At 35.5% G+C, this 19,477-nt stretch overlaps 2 protein-coding genes across 3 annotated transcripts; one reads left to right on the forward strand and one right to left on the reverse strand.

Moving 5' to 3' along the window:
- Window positions 1-1,826: 1,826 nt before the first annotated feature.
- On the reverse strand, window positions 1,827-8,808 carry LOC141843109 (YTH domain-containing protein ECT4-like). 2 transcript variants are annotated; one of them, XM_074731138.1, is made up of 9 exons: window positions 8,597-8,808; window positions 8,070-8,143; window positions 6,633-6,780; window positions 6,485-6,543; window positions 6,107-6,389; window positions 5,895-6,028; window positions 5,027-5,572; window positions 4,739-4,951; window positions 1,827-3,252 (listed from the first exon to the last, which is right to left on the reverse strand). In XM_074731138.1, exons 2-9 carry the CDS (start codon window positions 8,070-8,072, stop codon window positions 2,290-2,292), a joined length of 2,349 nt encoding a protein of 782 aa, XP_074587239.1. In that variant the 5' UTR covers window positions 8,073-8,143; window positions 8,597-8,808; the 3' UTR covers window positions 1,827-2,289. The 2 variants fall into 2 exon arrangements, with proteins under 2 accessions (XP_074587239.1, XP_074587238.1); XM_074731137.1 differs by having other exon boundaries at window positions 5,895-6,389.
- A 7,344-nt stretch (window positions 8,809-16,152) lies between these two features.
- On the forward strand, window positions 16,153-18,035 carry LOC141842640 (WAT1-related protein At1g09380-like). The gene is made up of 7 exons (XM_074730686.1): window positions 16,153-16,331; window positions 16,468-16,530; window positions 16,805-16,921; window positions 17,019-17,274; window positions 17,344-17,502; window positions 17,585-17,736; window positions 17,820-18,035. The coding sequence occupies exons 1-7, from the start codon at window positions 16,153-16,155 to the stop codon at window positions 18,007-18,009; spliced, it is 1,116 nt and encodes a 371-aa protein (XP_074586787.1). The 3' UTR covers window positions 18,010-18,035.
- The last annotated feature ends 1,442 nt before the right edge of the window (window positions 18,036-19,477 follow it).

Below are 19,477 nucleotides of genomic sequence, written 5' to 3' on the forward strand. Positions count from 1 at the left end.
CTTACTTTTGAGTAACGCAAATTCTATATTTGTTTTCCAAACTCAAATTCTATGTTTATTTTTCTCTTAGACAATGACACAATGCTTTGGGGCTGTAGGATATGTGAATCTGAAGACAATCTCAACCAATATTTATGAATTATAGTTGTATTTTTTTTTCATTTTACATGAACATGTCAAAGGATTACAATAATACTTGTAGAAATTGAATGAATTTTATATTTTTGTTAGTTGCTCTTGGATGCACTTTATCAAGGTAGTAGTTAATTTCTCAATCATCTTTCTTTCTAAGATGATCAAGTCAAGTAACTAACATACCTCAAACATTCTTTAACAAAAAGTTTTATGCTCTCATGCAAGTTTGTTGTCAATATTAAGCTCGTCCCATCACAACTATTCGAGGCCACTTATATTTTCCCAATTGATTGTCGGTAAATTTGATTGTCATAATGGTACAATTCTAGTTTTTGTTGTGGATAAATTTGTTTGTCCCTTCTGCAACAGCCCAAATTAATTTTATTATTTCAACATCATGTTTCATTCATGCTTTCTTGGAAGATATCTATATTTTAGATTTTGTATTCTTTTCACACATAATCATTCACTATAATCAATTTATTTTTATTTTTATTTTTATTTTTTTAAAATTTATTTATTTATTTATTGCTTTATATTTGTCATGAGATTCATACATTGTATCCATGCTCTTCAACTTTTTGATACCTTCAAAACATGTGACACCACTTCGTTTAGTAGTGAATTATTTCAGACAAACTATGACTATGTTAAACAATGAACATACGCTGGTATAAATTGATTCAAAATCATTTCTCAAACTAAAAATAAAAAACGTTATTTTTTATTATATACCCAAAGATATAGTTCTTTTGGTTGAAATCCAATCTTATATACATGAAATACAATTTGTTAAGTGTGACATCTTCATTCTCATTAACCAAACTTCTCGCATACATGTAAAACTCAATTTGAACACCAAATGCCTCAAACTCAGTTACATTAAATAGTGCAAAAAAAAACATATATTTTGTGATCTTTCAGTGTTTTTTGTGTGGCAAAAGTGAAATTTACCATCTAATGGTCTTATACACCTTGCAGTATTTTTTTAATAAAAGGTGGAATTCGTTATTTCAGCGGTCTTATATAGTCGATTTTATGATCTTATGAAAAAGTAAATCGAGAAATTATAATTGATCACGAGGAGGAAGATTGTCTTACCTCTCAGGGAAGAGGTAAATCCTATGGTGAAGTGATTTGAAATGAGAAAATCATCATTTCATTGAGGAGTTAACTGATTTTGTTTTAAAAAAATAAATGTACGATTTGATTAAATGCACTAATTCAATTCAAATAAGAAAAAATCGATCTATTTAGCAGATTCATTATAGTCATGATTCAATCATATTGGCTGGCATTTTTCTTGGCTGTGTGCACCGCATCTCCCCAGTTGCTACGGTTTCCACAAGTTGCTGAGGATTATACAAATAGGATGCCCAGAAGAAACATTTAAGGAAAATTCATTTTTTACTGTTTATTCAGAATAAATAAAAGAGTGGAGAGAAAAATAAGATCAATAATTCGTCAATATTCTTTCATTTGGAAGATGATGAACAAGAAAGCATAACCAAACTATCGACAATTTTTCAAGTCATTATCAATTTTATATCTATCATTTGTAAACAAAAGAGAATCTAATTTAAAAAAGAGCAAAAGCGGAGATCGAAAGTTCCAATCCAGTGATTCATTGGTTGTATCATACACCAAATTATCAGACATATGTATCTGCACGTTGGCGTGCATGGCTCATGCAAATAAAAGGAACAGTGAGATCAAGTACTATATTGCATCAGATATATGCTTTCAGATGAAGGGGGTACAAAAAAAAGTGTCACATCTTGTAACATCTCAAAATAAGATTTCATCCACAGTTGAAAAAAAAAAAATTACCCCCCACCTTAACTATAACTTTCCACAACACACCAAGGGCAACAAATGAACACTGAAAAGCAAAACAAAATCCCACCAGGAGTCAAATCCTAGCCGTCGCCAATGGAACTAAAGAAAAATCCCTTTAGATAATTAAGAATGGGACAGTCCAACAGAAAACCTCATTGAACTGCTAAAATACAGAACAGAGGCAAATTAGTGCAACTGAAGGAATTAATATCTCTTTGGTTGCGTACCATCTGCTGATATTCCTTTTTTGGCCAACTTCTTTCTCTTGGATTCATCATCATTAGGCACAGATCCGCTGAGCATAACACTAGAAAATTACTGACCAAGATCCTTTACCTGTATTTGCACTGAACCAACAACGGTCACAAAATCAGTGGGAATGCCATCTACCTCCACATTGCCCAAGTTTCTGGATGTACCTTGTTTTGGATCAAAAGAAGGCACACAGCATTTACCTTCACCATTTGCGGCTAATTGCGGTTGTGTTTCTTTGATGAAAGAACTTTCCGAGACATGAGTATTTTTGTTAAGTTGTTCCTCTCCAGAGCCAACCTTGTGCACATTGCTGACATCCTTTGATCTGTTAGTATTCTCACTGGATGGAGGGCGACTAATTCTCCATTTTGTTTGTGTTCCATCTGCTTTTGGCTGCACATTGGAACTTGGTGGTCTTGTTTCTGCTTTCAGATGATTCACCACAGTTGACTGCTTTTCACCAGATTTTGGCATATGATTGGCTGTAGGTTTCATTTTAGCTTCCACATTTAGAGTCTGATCAGCAACATTTGCTTGCACTCCGTTTTCTACAAGAATTTGATTCTTTGCATCTGTTGTGGCATGGCTCTCAACTGCCTCGGAACGCAAAGAAACAGTAGAGTCCAGCAGTTTACCATCTGTATTCCAAGATTGATCAGCTAAAACACCCTCATCCTTTCCAATTATTTTTAAAGGCTCAGAAACTGAATTATCTTGAGTTGTTTCTGTATGTTTTGAAGGTGGTTCTGACTTACTGGCTGACTGATGGGTGACCTGTCCCCTACCACTTGGTTGATTGCCATCTGCCATCAATGGGACTTCTGAATTGCTGTCTTGTCTATTGAGGGCAACAAATGCAGGCATGTAATGAGAAGCATCAAAGGTACTCCCTAGATTCCTTAATTTATCTCCAAGCATTTTCTTCTGCCGCTCTTCATAGAACATAAAATCATCAAGTATTGACGTCCTCATCAGAATACTCTTATACATCTTTAACATATTTATGCCTGCGCTGTAGGGTATCTGCACGTAAGCCACATGAGATGAAAATATGTTACAAAATAAAATTAATACAAACATTAGTATGATAAGCAGATGAAAAATATCCCTGTGAAATATGCTATATAGAGTTGGATATTTAGTAAGGTTGAGAAACATCATGTATTTGTTAAAGAGACATTATGCAGGAATACCACAAAAATGATAAGAGAAATACTCACCAATTCAGTCAACTAAATAAATAATACCACAAAAGGAGAAATAAAAGAGATCAATAGAAGTCTAAGGTAATATTGTGATGAACCGGTGCATACAAAATCAGAAACATAAATAAAAAATAACAAAAAATGCAGCACAGAGAATTAGACAACGTGAAACACAAGAAGCCTGAACCGGTGCATACAAAATCAGAAACACAAATAAAAATTAACAAAAAAATGCAGCACAGAGAATTAGACAACGTGAAACACAAGAAGCCTAGTATATATGAACAATGTCCTGAAATATCCTTACCAACTGATAAATGACAATTGAATTCCCAAACTTAACCCTGCACTATGGTTGGTGGAATGCCATCACTTAATATGTTATGCAGAAGCTATATCTCAACTAAAAGCATAAAAAAATATGAATAACAATTCTAGAGAAGCAGATGCAAGACCAGTCAAACAGCCTGATAAACAAAGGAACAAGAGCCCAAGATGGCATTATACATCTTGTCATTTCACATGGCTCAGGTGAACATACAGGAGAACTAAACCATAGCTTGGACACTATATATTTTTTTATCATCAACATCAAGCAGTCTTAAACTTCAAAAAGACATTTTGATTAAAAAAGACCTCGTACATTCAACTTTCACACGTGGTAAGAAAATAAATTAGCAGCAAATAAGAACAAAGCTGAAGCATTAAACCCAAGAATGCTCCTAAACAAAATAAATGATGCTGAAAGACCTGCATTCATCTAGATTGCCATTTCCAATTCCACTTCATGCAGTTGTACACAAATAATGGGAGAAACCAGAAATAAATGGAAATCCAAAGAAAAACACACGATTACATATAAGAAAAAAAAAGAGAAGACAATCTTGAGAAAACTATACATGCACTATCACTTTCAACTTCAGCATCACAACACTTAGAATACTTAAAAAAGACAATCCTGTGCACGAAGCTCCTGCCAACATGAGGTTTTGAGGAAAGATTGGACCATATTGGATCTATTGTACGCAGTCTTACTCTACATTGCAAGAGACTGTTTTTGTGATTCGAACTCGTGACCACAAAGTCACACAGTAACAACTTTACCGTTGCACCAAAACTCCCCTTCCGACACTTAAATACATACAATTTATTTTATTCATAGATTCAACAATTGTCAATTAAATAAGCATCAAACATTTGTAGTCACATACAAATTATTCCGTCACAGATAGGCATGCTAATTCAATATTTTTGACAATTATCTCCAAGATGATATAGATGCACAAACTTAACCTTCTGCATACCTCCTGGGTGTCTCTGCTATTAGTTACAGGTTTATTGTCATTGTTCTCTAATACAATGTGACGAAGACTTGCATTAGGCACATCCTTGATTATATGCCACTTTACAGGAAAGCTTCCAGACCACTTATCTTGCTGCCAAAAATTCATATCTTTTTCAAAGTCAACAGGACCAACCATTTCAGCAAGACCACAGAACTGGCCACTTGCATTGACCTGGTACAAGAATTTTCAATATGCAAAAAGGAAAAGGATTAACAATATAGTGACACCTTAGAAAGAAGCACTTACAGAAAAGAAAAGAAAGACAGGGCACTTGCTTGGTTTTCCTACAGATCTATTCTGTGCATCTGCATAAGCACTATCAAGCTTTCTGTTTCCATTGTGAGTGCTAGACCACACATTATACTTGATACTTTTATGCACATCATCCTCACTGTATGATTTGATTACAAAAAACTCTGCATCAGAATATTCAATAGGAAAGTCGTCCTTATTGTAATTATCAGGACTGATAATTATACATCTTCCTTGAGCAACATTATCACTTTTTTGTGCAAGTTCAGCTGGCTCAAGACCATTTGAAGTAGACAGATCTCTTGCCCTGTTTTTTCGCGGTCCCTTATTCTGCTCACCTAAAACATATGGATTTCTGACAAAGGCATTAAATTGGGGGCCCTGCCTTTGCTTATCTTGCCTGGCCCATCCATGAACATTGGATCCAGAATCAGTTAAACCACTGTTGGAAGATCCAGCAAAGTCTAAATAACTCTGACCATAAGGTATCCTCCAGTTTGAATACTGAAATGCTGCTTGCATCTGACTGGAACTTGCAACCTAACAGCATAAACATTGATAAAGTGAAATTTTAGCACAAAGATAATACCTAGAAATCAACAAGCAGAATTAGCAATAAGGAAAAGAAACTAAAAAACAGAAAATACTTATATTGTGATGTAGATATGCATGCAGCATCATTAACACTGAGAATAGAAATACTATGATAACTTGAAAAGAAATTGCAGTGTCTCAGAAAAAAACAACTGGATTGAGGATTAGGATTAGAACAGTTAATAGAAAATAAGCCAAAAAAAAACACTTGACACTGAAACACAGATAACATTACAGGATTCTCAAATGTGAAATAGGATTATCCTACCCGATAGGGAAGAACAACAGTGCTCTGTGTTGCAGTTTGCTGCGGCATGGACGGAATACTTGGTCGAATGTTGGTCTGTGAAGCTTCTAAAGGTCTATGTACTGTTTGATTGTTTTGTGATGGCTGTGAAGCATCTGCAAGGACCAACAGAGGTGTTGAAGTAGCTAACTGAACTGAATTGAGAGATGCCTGTCTAGATGTAATTTTTGAACCAGCGTTAGTAGATCTGGGACCACTTTGAGTGCCATTGCCAACATGAGAGGAATCAATAGAGGTAGTTGGCACAAAATCTGAACCAGGTTGGCCAATAACTGGAACATAAGAAGGTGAAGAAATGGGGTAGGAGGGGATATTCAGGTACTGTTGAACTCCTAAAAATTGACCATCAAGACCGGTGGCAGCCCCAGGAACATACGAAGTATATTGATTATAAGGAATCTGAGAATATCCATAGCCAGGGGTATAATACATGAAGGGCATATTTTCAGTCATACCCTGACAAAAATAAAACAAAATAACACCAAGTTAATAGGTAATTGGCATTAACCGAAATATATATAGTCAAAATGTCCCTTAAATTCAGATATTACCATGTAATGGATATCTTGACTATCTAAACCATATGTACTATGGGGGTCACCCCATTCCCCTGTGGATAGAAAATCGGAGTGAACATATAAGCTCCACCACAATTGAAGGCCTTATACTTAAGTAGGTGCTACCAAAAAAAGACTTTACCAGTATAAAGATAACTACAATTTTCAGCAGAAAGATAGTTCTGGCCTTGCTCAAAAATATATTCTGATGGTATTTCATTACGCCGAACCTCAATGCCAGCTGATGGAGGAAAATTAGTCATATTTGGAACAGATCCAACCCCTGATAACTGCAATTAAAATGAGAGAATATGAATAAAAACAAGTAAAAATACAGAAAAACAATTCAAATGAATTTCTTTTCAACAGCCATTAATATATTCTTTATCACTATGAATTCACACATTAATAGCCAATGCTTTCTTTAATCACATGCCAGCATACACATATGAGGAGCAAAATAATATGAATAATAGCACCTAGAAGTGAAGATGACTAATATTGGTTATGTTTAATTTATGAATAATATGACTCAACAAAATAAGAAAAACAGTAAATGTTATCATCTGAGGAGCAATTTAACCGTTGGTTTAGAATCATAAATAGGTATGACATATATTGGGTTGGTGGTATATCTAGTTATAAAAGCTTTAAGGACTAAGGGGATAACTTAACCAAAGGAGCTCCAAGTTCTATTTTATCTCATAATTGGAACCAACAGATTGTGACGATTATAATGAATTGCATGATGATTTAACTTTTTAAAGAAGAATACTCATATTTTCCCTATTTATATTTGTTACAAGCTTAAATGTCATTTGCATTCTGTTGTTTATTATTATGTGATCTACACTAGTTTCTATGGACTGATTACAAATAATAATCACCTAGGTTGTCCCTACATTGAAAAAATAATGTCATAATTATTTTTATGTCACATTCTATAAATCTTTACAGTCAAACACGTACTATCAGACTATCACATCTCCCGTATGTATTTTCAAATGTTGGTAAAATTCGATTACACAAGCGCATGCAATTTGACAATTACACTAAATAGATATTAATAATGAATTTAAGTTAATAAAATAACGAATTTCTATTAATTTATGCTTAAACTTATTAAGATAAAATGAACTCTAGATGAAAATAATATTATCCAATAAATGAAATGCAATAATCATAAGAATCACATATCCTACAAAAATTATTAAAACTAAGCATGTTTTTCATAAAAAGTTACAATCTTACCGAACATATCACAAGGCAAGAAGCAAAGCATTCTCTTGCTATATGACCTGCTGATTCTAAGTTTGGTTGGATTAAAACTATTGAACGTCTTGATTCTCAACCATAGGAAAAACATATCACAGAAATTCTACCAAATGCATAACCATTTTACTTGCAGTAGTTTTTCATAATATCTCCCTTTTTTGCTTGTTTGTCAACTACAAATGGTGTACTGAAATAAACGAGCGCCACAACTAATGCAAAATCAATAAAAAACAAAGTCGTGAACAATTGTTTTCATGCAAGAATAATAAAATAACCTTCTACCAAAACTAGTGACCAAGTGTACCATGTATTGTCTCTGTACTTCCAGGTTGAGAACCAGCACGCCGCTTCTTTCTGCAATAGCCAACCGCCAAACAGCTTTACCAATGCACACAAAAGGACAGAAGCTATTCAATTGGAAAAAAACAAAGCAACCAAAGATGAACTTTGTAGTGTTCGGAAGACATAAGTCGGTAACACATTTTCCATCCAATCCGTAGAAATCCAAATCAATGCGATTAATAAACTACGTAAAACTCCCACCATCAAAAGCACATTATCGAGTGCTGGAGAAAGGCCCAATTATACTCAGGAACAGCAGGCGGATGATTATTTTATAAGAACTAGTGGCCAAGTAACAAAAAAATAAACCAAATTTCTAGAGATAACAAGCTAAAAGCATGTGCGACAATTCTGTTGAAATGTCTGCTGCAGAGTAAAAGAGAACAAAGTCCCAAAAAACGAAAAGAAACACCCTACAAACATACAAAGAGAACAAAGAAGAAGGATATGGGCATAGGCTGGAAGCAAGAGGTTCGAAAAGGGGTTTACCAGAGATGAAAAAGAAGGTCAATCTCAATTCATCAGAGCCTGGGCGAGCACCGAGAGCTGGAGGTGAGGGAGGAGAAGGGAAGGTAGAGATTCTAGCATTGAGGCAGCGAACTCCGCCAGCATAATTTGGCCGAATTCTAACGCCGAGAAGCAACCTCGCAAACCCTAACCCTAGAACGAAGACTCGCGACGAAGAGACCAAGAGAGGGGAAAAAAAAGAGGCGCGTTATGCGGAGAGGGAGAAGGGAGGGAGGCAGGCTTGATTCGTAAATGAGGTAAGGACTGCCGATACATTTATTGTAAAACGCCACTATTGCCCTTAGATTTATTCTATATGTAGTCGACTTTTAACGAGGTTGGCAAGTAAATAAATTATACTGGTAGGGGTATAAACGGAATAAGAATAGATTCGCCGTCCATCTGTGAACGAATCTTACAGCGCGGTTTGGTCAGACCGCCGAACTTTTGAGAAGATGGAACGTTAGCGTCAGGTTAATTTCAATTCTCCCCCGCAAAATTATCAAATTACAATATTGCTAAAATTTGTATTATAAATTTATACTGTTCTAAAACCTTCTGATATGGTATCTTCCAATATTCTACGAGCTTGGCCTCTCCAAATATTAATCTTTTTTAATATCATTCCATTTTTAGTTTTTGTTAATTGTTTTAAATAGTTTGAAATATATTAATTAAAAATACTAAGAAAAATGGGTTAGTCACCACATGCTCGACTAGTCCTCAATCAAGATGAGTTGGATCAGACACGTTTCTTACTGGGCCAAGCTTTGTTTGGGTCCAGCCTAGCACGGATGCCACCATTTACTAGATCAAATATGCATTTTATATTCAAATAAAAATAAAAACAAATCAAGCCGGAATTATCTTCGTAGTTATTTTTCTTGGGTGGTAACTTATTATTGTATTGTATTCCATAAAAAAATTGTAAACAACTAAATATAGTAGGTTTGGAATAAGTACCAAATTAAAAGACAAAATTAAAAGATATTTCTTTTTTATTAATTATTAAAATAGTGTCCTATTTTTTTATTATATAAATTAATCCGCTTTATTCAATCAGTCCAAATGCATAAAAATTGAATCACTATAATATAATTACTCATCCAAACTGAAGGAGATAAGGAGAGGAAATTAGGTGTAACAATAGTTTAATGATTAATAAAAAAAGTGTTCTTCTTATGATTTCAATAAAAAAAATATTTTTAAATTTTATCCATTATTACAATTTTGGTTTGTGATTGACATTTTTAGAAAAATATCATTCTAGGAAAGGTATTCCCTGTTATTCTGGAGGAAATAAAATTTAGAAAATACAATGTTAGGAAAATGTCAAGAACTCCATGATGATACTTCTATTAATAGTTTTCGTGTTTGGTATACAACAACCATATTAATAAAACTTCATTTATTGTTGTGCATGGTTTGTTACTTCTGCTTTGGCACGAGACAGCCATATATTCTTGGTTTTGTTGATCTTCTAGACTGCTTCTTTTACCACGTGTCCCATATGAGAACACTACATGGTTAAACGGACCGACTTTCATCTCGGCGGCCCAATCTCATGTTTACCGAGAAAGATGCAACCATGCAAAATCTCAGCCTCTCAGGCCATAGGAATATAACGAGGTCGATGGATTTGTATGTGTGTGTCTGCTAGAGATGGGATGGGTGGTATATCTCTACTGAATCGCGTATCCAAATTTCAAGCAGTTTAAGTATGCAAAATACTGAATCGCGCATCCAAATTTTAATCTATTTCTCATTTTTAGTTTAAATATCAAATTTAAAAACATTAATATATTAAAAAAGCTTTCAAAAATATATTATTTTTGATTTAAAATGATTCAAAATTTTTTAAGTTCATTAGTCAATTCCACCCAAAATTAACTGATGAATTTATATTATTTAAAAAAATTTATGAATTAAGAGAGTTCTAGAAATATATTGATGGTGTTGGTTAGTAAGTATTATTATCCTAAGTCTTATAATAAAATTGTGATAAATTTTATTAAACCTTTGTAAATTTAAAAATTCACTGCTATATTGAATTCAGGTACAAGAGCATACATACATTAAGGAGATTTTCTATGAGTATATTGATTTTAGTTTGAAGTGATTAAAAGTTCTCTAAGTCCATTAGTCAATTTTCAGATGAAACTGACTGATGATGATGAACTTACATCATTCAAAATTTTAAAAATTTGATATTTTAGAATCAAGAGAGCCCTAGGAACCTATTGGTAGTGTTGGTTAATAAGTAGTATTATTTTAGGTTTTATAATGACCTTGTGATAAATTTTATTAAACCTTTGCAAATTTAAAAATTCACTACTGTCAATTTAAGCTCTCAAATTCATATCTAAAGGCATAGATACATTAAGAAAGCATTCATGAGTATATTGAATTTTATTCGAAGTGATTTGGAGTTTTTTGGGTCCATCATCTAATTTCATTTTGATTTGAAGTGATTCAAAATTCTCTAGATACATAAGTTAATTTCAAACTTTTGGAAGCCTTTTTAATATAAATGTGCTCTCAGATTTGAATTTGATAGTGTAAATAGAGAATAATAATTTTTTTAATAGGTAGAGCAAACATTTAAAGTGTTGGTATAATTGACCTAAGGTCAAGGTTAACAAAATTGACCAAGCTAGAGTTGACTCAAGTTTGAGTTTTGATGCTTGATCAATATATTTGGTAGATGTCAAGTAGGTTAAGGTTGACCGGATACTTGATGATGAAGAAAACTGAAAGTGGGTCACGACTAATCAGACATTTGACATTAGTCAAAAAATCCAAGTGGGTCATGGAGAATCGAACATTTGGCAGGAAACAGAAAGTCTAAGTGGGTCATGAAGGATCTGACACTTGATGACTAAAAATCCAACATGGAGTTGGCAAGAGAAATTTAAGTGAGTCACAAAGGACCCTATTAGTGCAAGTAGCACTATTTGGTCAAATCTAAGTTTTGATATTGACAAAGGATCAAAGTTAAGATTACTTGTGATCTGATGTGCTTATCAAAGTTCGCAAGAAGTTCTAGTTGAGCCTATGCAAAAAGAGTCTTGGTCGGTGGGACTAAACAAGGAAGTTCTGGTTAGTGAGACTAAACAAGGAAGTCATGGTCAGTGGAACTAGACAAGAAAGTCCTCGTTGGAGGGACTAGACAAGAAGACTTGACAGATCGAGGATATTGGACAGAAAACCCTAGGGTCGAGGACACGGGCAGAAGTTTAGACAGGGTCAAGGATTGGAGGTTTAGCGAAAGTCTCGAAGGTCAAGATCAGCTAAGCAAAAATCCAAACAAGTTAGGTGGACCAAGGTTTGACATCAAGTAAACTCTCCCGAGTGGAGTAGTGAAGACATGCTATCAGAAAGAGAACAATAGGTGTCGGCCAAACTTAAGATTTTACAGGAGATTGAAAGTTAAAATCGGACAGCTGGAAAGCTGTCGATTATATCCATTATCTATTGTATTTGTGTTAACTCTATGATACAAGAACTCAAAATAGAAGCTAATCGGAATCAGTGATTTTGGATGCCCAGATGGAGCTCCGGGCACCCAGAATGGTCCAAGCGCCCAGATGTGCTCCAGGCGCTTGGAAAGGTACGTTTTGGTGAGCAGGCTAAGTTGGCATGCGCCAAGTGGTCGGTACACATCAGTTTCTAGGCATCCGAAAGGGATCCAATTAGCGCTCGGGAAAGGATAAAGTTCAACGCGAATATAACTTCGGCCAGATGCTGCCACGTCAGCATTCTAAGTATCCGAAAGAGATCTAGGAGTTTAGGAAGGGATAAAGTTTGACGCGGATAAAATTTTGACCAGATGCTATCACGTCAGTATTACAGGCATCCAGAAGGGATCCAAGTATTCAGAAATGGATAAGTAAACAATGGTTGGATCGGATAGACTTTGGTGGAGGCTCCCGGAAGTGGATCCAGACGCCCAGATCATCCTATAAAAATAGGGTTCCACTAGTGCTACAATATAACTCTTTCCTTGATCGTCCAAGTACTACTCTATGAATCCAAGTCTCCGAGACGACGTGCTCAAGCTTCAATAATGCAATGACACCTTGAAATCGCTACAAGCTCAAATGAACCAAATCTTTGGTAACACTTTGTTAGTTGTTACTTTTGTTTTATTCGTTTCTTGTATGAACTTAATCTCTAAGGTTCAGTAGGTTTGTTACCGAACTCTACTATTATAAAGAAATGAACATTCTTCTCGTTTGAGAATGAGATAAATAGTGTTTGCCTAACATTAGTGGTTAAATTGACTGCGGGCCTTGGAGTAATAGTCAAGCAGCTACGAACCAAGTAAAAATAACTGTGTACTTATTAATTTATTTTCTATTTTCGTTGGAACGATTTTAAATTCAAATGATTTCTAAATGCGTACGAAACACACTATTCACCCTCTTTAGTATTTTTTTTGATCCAACAGACTGGACATTTGACGAGATGAGAAATTCAAGTAGATCATGGTTGATCGGACACTTGGTGACTAAGAAAATTTAAGTGAGTTACGGTTAATCGAACACTGAATGATTGGCAGACAGAAAGTCCCAATATGTCACGAATGATCGGATGTTGGACAGATGAAGTCTTAGTAGGTCAAGGTTGATCAGATGTTGGATAATAAAAAGTTCTAACACGTTATAGATGACTGGATGTTGGATAGATAAAGTCCTAATAGGTTGAAGTAATCAAATACTAGGCAAGAGCCTTAAAAAAGACTGAAATTAGGGTTAGTAATCGATTGACGCAATGTAGCAATTGATTGGCAAGCCTTAAACCCGAAATTTTGAATTTGTTACATGACCAATCGATTGGAGAGGTTAACCAATCGATTGGTGGCTATCAATCAATTGGTCGATCGATTAGCAAAAGGTGGTCAATGAATAAAATATCTTGCAATCGATTAGTCAAGTAAAATAGTCGTTCTATAGATTTAAATAATTAGATCCAACATGATAATCGACTGATGAGTAAGACCAATCGATTGATGTGGATTCTACAAGTTTCATGCAAATGGGGAGGCACCAGTTCTTGAAGATTTGAGGGGTGAAGTGCTAGTGATTTCTAGACAACAAGAGGCAATTCCAAAAGGAGAAGATTCATGTAAATAGGGGTGTCAAAAATGGACCCGACTCGACTCGACCAACTTGAAAAAAAATTAAGTTAAGGTTGAGAGTTTTCGAGTTTGGATTGGAGGTTTTGGATTGGATTAAATTTAGATTGGTTCAGATTAACTCAAGTTGACCCAAATTTAGGGTTTAGAGGATTTTCTTGGAGTTAAATCAAATTTTATTTTAAAAATTAAGATGTTTTATATAATATTAGTATGACAATAATAAAATATTAAGATAAAAATAAAAAATTATCAAGAAAAATAGTAAAAAAAGTTTTTTTTTAGATTATTCAGGTTGGTCAGGTTATAAAGTTCGGATTTAGGATTTCGGATTGAATTCAGGTTTGGATCGAGTTCAGGTTGAGTTTTTTTAATAATATTTTATTTCAATCCGACTCGAATCCATCCGACCCATCTAAATTGACACCTCTATATGTAAAGTAGTTTACTTTGATTGTATTTATATTTATTTTTTATTGTATTTATTGTAAAAATAACTTATAAGAGGTTTTTTCATCTCCGGAAGATATTTGAAAGGGAGAAGTTCATAGTACAAGGACATCGCTCGGAGTATGACATTAGACTATTCACCTCAAGAAGATGGATACCAAATAAAACTAAGGTATTGTGTATGTGATATTGATTTTAATTTAAATTTTCACTAAGCATTCAAATATGACGAGCACAACATTAAGATAAAAAGTAATCAGGGTTATTCACCCCTATGTAGTTCACACACGTCCTAACATAAAAAATAGAGAAATTTTTGAGAGCAGCTAAACGAGGAGAGGTATACTAGGAATGTGTTGTATGATTTTAATATTATGAGAAGTGTGAAATCTTGAAATCTGCCTGTGCCTGCGCACAGTTCAATAAAATGCTGTCTCATAATCCTAATTTCAACTATTTTCATCACGGATTGTTTGGGTTGGTTTGCTTACGTTAACTGCTTTAATTAAATTGTTTGGGTTGGTTGGCTTACGTTAACTGCTTTAATTAAATCTTAAATTACAAAACAGAATAAGATTTTAAAATTACACAGATTATAACAGACACGCAAATTTAAAATCATTCAACATCCGTTTCGTAATGTTTCAATCATAAATAAAATTAAAAAATATCAAAATATTTTTAATATGTTTAAAGTTTTAGAAAAAAAAAATCAAAAGGTGTCGTTGCCTCATTTTTGAAAATATTAAAATGGTGCTATCCTTATTCTAGTATTAATTATCATATATATCTTTCATCCAAAATATTACTCTCATTTTAACATTATTAAAATAATTTTAATTAAAATTGTTATAATATAACATAAAATTATTACACATTAAGCATGATTAAAGTCATTCTAATTTGATCAAAATTGTTGTAATAACACTAAAATAAGTTTATTTTCAGAATAAACCCGGTAAAATGTTTCCACTTTAGCTACCAACATAGATAGTTTACTTCACCAAGAAATGACGTGGCATATATGCATGTTTACTAGCATAAGTTTCATTCAATTATTTGTATGAAAGATAGGAAGGAAAGCTGACAAAATGACGACAAAGTAAGGTACTTAAACAATGATGAAGCTTTTAACATGAGAAAATGATGAAATTGTATGTATAATTTTTGTAACTCCATTCTCTCTCTGTCTCTTTTTCTTTTCTTTTCTTTTGTATCTACCTTAATGGACTGTTTACTAAAAGATACATTGTAAGGGTTATTTTGACGATTGAGTAAAATATTTACATTCAATATGACATATTATCTACAAATACGTAAATAAATGAGATATATTCTGACTGCATGATGAACATGAAAGATTAGCTTTCTTCGATCTCCTTGCCGATTTCTTTCCCCTCATTCTTCTTCCAGTTCAATTATGAGTATAATCCAGGCACAAATAGTCCCATAATTTGGCCTCGATATAAGTTACGCCAAAGACTTCTTGTCGACACCGCATGTTTCTTTCTGATAAGCTACTAGGTATAGTATGTGAGTAATCTCACACCTCTATCTCTTTGTCCTCTCTGCAACTCCAGATGGCCGGACATGCAAACAACCTGCCATAAGCCGTTTCACTGCCGCAATTAATTCAAAGGCGAAAGCAAAAATAAAGCATTAAACGCCACAAACCGGCCAGAATCCCAGCGCAACAAGCAACTGCAACGTCGATCCCACGAGATGTTCTCTCTCTGTATATACCCAATTCCATATACTTACTTCCCTATATCACAATCACAAGGCAGCAGCCGCGTACGCAAGACGACAGAGCTGTATCCCATTGGTCTCTGTCCTCCCCTTCCCTTCTCGGCTTCCATTATATATATATATATATATATGTTAGTTTCATTGATCTTAGTTAATTGCGCTCTAAGTTAATTCCTCCTCTTCTCTGTCTTAATTTCTAAAGATGGGCGGCGAGAGCTGCATCCCGACCCTGGCCATGGTCGCTGTTCAGGCCGGGTACGCAGGCATGAACGTGCTCTCCAAGCTGGCGTTGGACGACGGCATGAGTCCTTTTGTCCTCACTGCTTACCGGCAGGTCGTCGCCACTCTCATCCTCTTCCCCATTGCCTTCTTCCTCGAGAGGTACGTTAATTATAATCTAATTGATTGAGCTCTCTTCTTGTGAACTTAATTAGTTGGAGACGTCAAGTACTTTTTCTTGAGCCGTCTTAGATTTATGAATTAAAGTTGTTTAACTCGTTGCATTTAATGTACGCAGAGAAGCTTTCAGGTTGATCACAGGCAAAGTCATCAACCAACTTCTCTGGTCCTCCATCTTTGGGTGAGTCTGCAGCAGAGGATGATTTTATGATATGTTACAACTGATTAATCATTCATGTTAAAGTTGGTCAAAATGGATCAAATACCGAGCACGGAGGGCTACATATGGCATGTAACTGGTGAAGTCAGAGGTGGCATATGCATGATATTGGTTGATTCACCACCAAAATAATTATGTTTTAGAAGCAAAGATGAATTTAATTACTCTACTAGATTTGTTATATGCAAATTAATGTAGAAGGAAGTATATGACAATAGGCTTATGGTGGATACAGGGCTACATTGAACCAACTCCTATACTTTCTCGGGCTAAAATTATCGACCCCAACGATCGCGTGCGCCCTCAACAACACTCTCCCTGCCATCACCTTCGTCATCGCAGTCCCTTTCAGGTACTGTTGCAGACAAATTGACTTTTTAATATATCATGGCAATAACCGTTAAGGATTTACGTTACCAGTTGGTTAAATTTGGTCCTCGAGTGTGCAGAATGGAGACGGTGGGTATTCGGACACTGGCAGGCCAGGCCAAGGTCGCAGGAACGGTTCTATGCGTTGGCGGTTCCATGCTGATGACCTTCTACAGAGGAGGCCTCATCAGAATGTGGCCATCTCCCATTGACTGGAGGTACGCCGCAGAGATGAGCAGTAAGGCCGGCGCCGACGCCGGCGGCCATCACATGGCCGTCGGTGCTGCTTTGGTCATCTTCAGTTGCTTGGCCTGGGCGATCTGGTTCATCATCCAAGTACGAGAGAAGCACAGATATGACTATTCAATCTGATATCTATGTTAACCATATGCGATATATGCGCAGGCGAAGATGAGCAAGAGCTTCCCTTGTCCCTACACCAGCTCGGCCATGATGTGCTTCATGGCCGGCGTGCAGTGCCTGGCTTTGGCAGCTTGCACAGCCAGGAAAGCCTCGGCCTGGGCGATGGGTTGGGACATCAGGCTCGCCGCATCCATCTACGCTGTACGCGAACGCTAATCCATAAACATTCACAACCTAAAGAAATCAGACCAAATCTGCTCAATTGAATCATTTACTCTTCCAGGGCTTGATTGGCTCCGGATTGGCCGTGTCACTCATGTCATGGTGCATAGCGAGAAGAGGTCCTCTGTTCGTCTCCATGTTTAGCCCACTGTTACTGATTATTGTGGCAGTCCTCGGTTGGGCGATCCTCGATGAGAAGCTCTACGCGGGAAGGTTAATTTTGCAATATATAATATAATTTGTGCAATATGAATTGTGTGTATGAATATGATCTGAGATGGGTACTCCTTTTGCAGTGCAATAGGATCAGTGTTGATAGTTGGAGGGCTGTACATGGTTCTTTGGGGGAAAGGAAGGGAGATCAAGCAGTTGAGTCAGAATCAGATAACTGATACAGAGGAAGATGATGAGGAAGGAGGGAGGTTCTCTGCCATTAGTTTGCCGGTACGCTCCAGTACTCCACCCAAGTCGCCAGCAGAGGGATGAAGAATAGTAGTTTTATCTCGAGGTAAAGGAGCAATCTATCCATAGGCGTGGTTCACTGATCTATGCAGTATAAAAACTAGAATCCACTGCGGATCTGTCTAATTCCTTCTGCTGTGATATATGGTGTGTGGCTCTATGCTTGTGGATCATCAATGATCCAATGCATGGTTTGATGTTGAAAATAGTACTTATGATGAAAGTTCTATCCAGGAACAAAAACACTCTCGAGAAAACATTCGGTAAAAAGAAAAGGAAAAAAGTACACAGCAAATAAAGAATCCAAAATCTATCCAAAAATTCACTTCACATTCAAGCATCGAGCTTGAAAATTTGTTAGCTCAAACCTCCAAGTCCAACCCAGCAAGATATCAACTCTGAGATTTCCCCTGTTCAAATACACATTGCAGACTCCATGATCACAACAGAGAAATAGGCAATATCCCCAGCATTACTAAAGTTTTTTTTTTCTGTCTAAACCTAAAATATCCCAAATTTTCAAAATGAGAAACTGCAAGGAATAACAATAGGATATATCGGAACTAAATCAATGATGTATCTAAATAGGATTAAGTTTATCATCTTTAATAAGACTACCAAATTGAAAATCAAAATAATGGCTAACCGAAGAGTCGATTTGAATTGACAGCCAACCGTTACTTCTTATTTGTTGCTGGAGTTCCTATGAGTGCGGACCAACAATGACCTGCTACAGAAATGATCAACAACCAAGAGTTCTTTTCAATGGGAAAGAGAGGAGGAAGAAGAAAGGTCCAACATTCATTAATATGCCCAAATAAAGTTTGACCTCTCCCTCTATGCTTGGCCCATCCTATAGTGGTCATCTACCATAAAGCCCATAACCTATTAACAACCAATTAATGTTAATGAATCGGATTATTGAATTTACATATTGAATCCATATCCAATTTCTAAACCTCCATTAATGCCACAAGTATTAGATCACTTAATTTAGATTTAGTTTCCTTAATGGTAATTAATTATGTGTGTTAATCAAGTATAAGTCCATCTTATGGAGATTCGAGCCCAACTATCCATCTGGACTTGATTAAGCCCACCTAGGGTCATTAAACAAAAGAGAAGAAACAACTAGAGAAAAGAAAACAACATTGGTTTCAATATGAAGAATTCATGAGAAATCTCCTGAAGGAGATGGAAAACATGCACGGAGATTTCATGCGAAGGATGTTTAATAAAAGTTTTTCCTACGTTGCATTTGCAATGGTTATATCGACAATCTTATGTGAGAATGTTGAATATTGTCGGAGTTATAGAGAATAATCTGAATTAAAATTATAGAAAAAATAACTCAGATTTATCTGTCAAGATGATTTGAATTGATAATCTTTGACTGCTAATCTAGATCGGTTGAGTGGTGCTCCAAGTAATGCACAAGTCGATTAGAACTCATGCTGCCAAGTGCTCAATCACCGATTGCTTGAGCTGACCG

The sequence above is a fragment of the Curcuma longa genome, chromosome 12, assembly GCF_044706935.1.
Source record: "Curcuma longa cultivar G26 ecotype Majalengka, Jawa Barat chromosome 12, ITB_CL_G26_1.1, whole genome shotgun sequence".
Lineage (NCBI taxonomy): Eukaryota > Viridiplantae > Streptophyta > Magnoliopsida > Zingiberales > Zingiberaceae > Curcuma > Curcuma longa.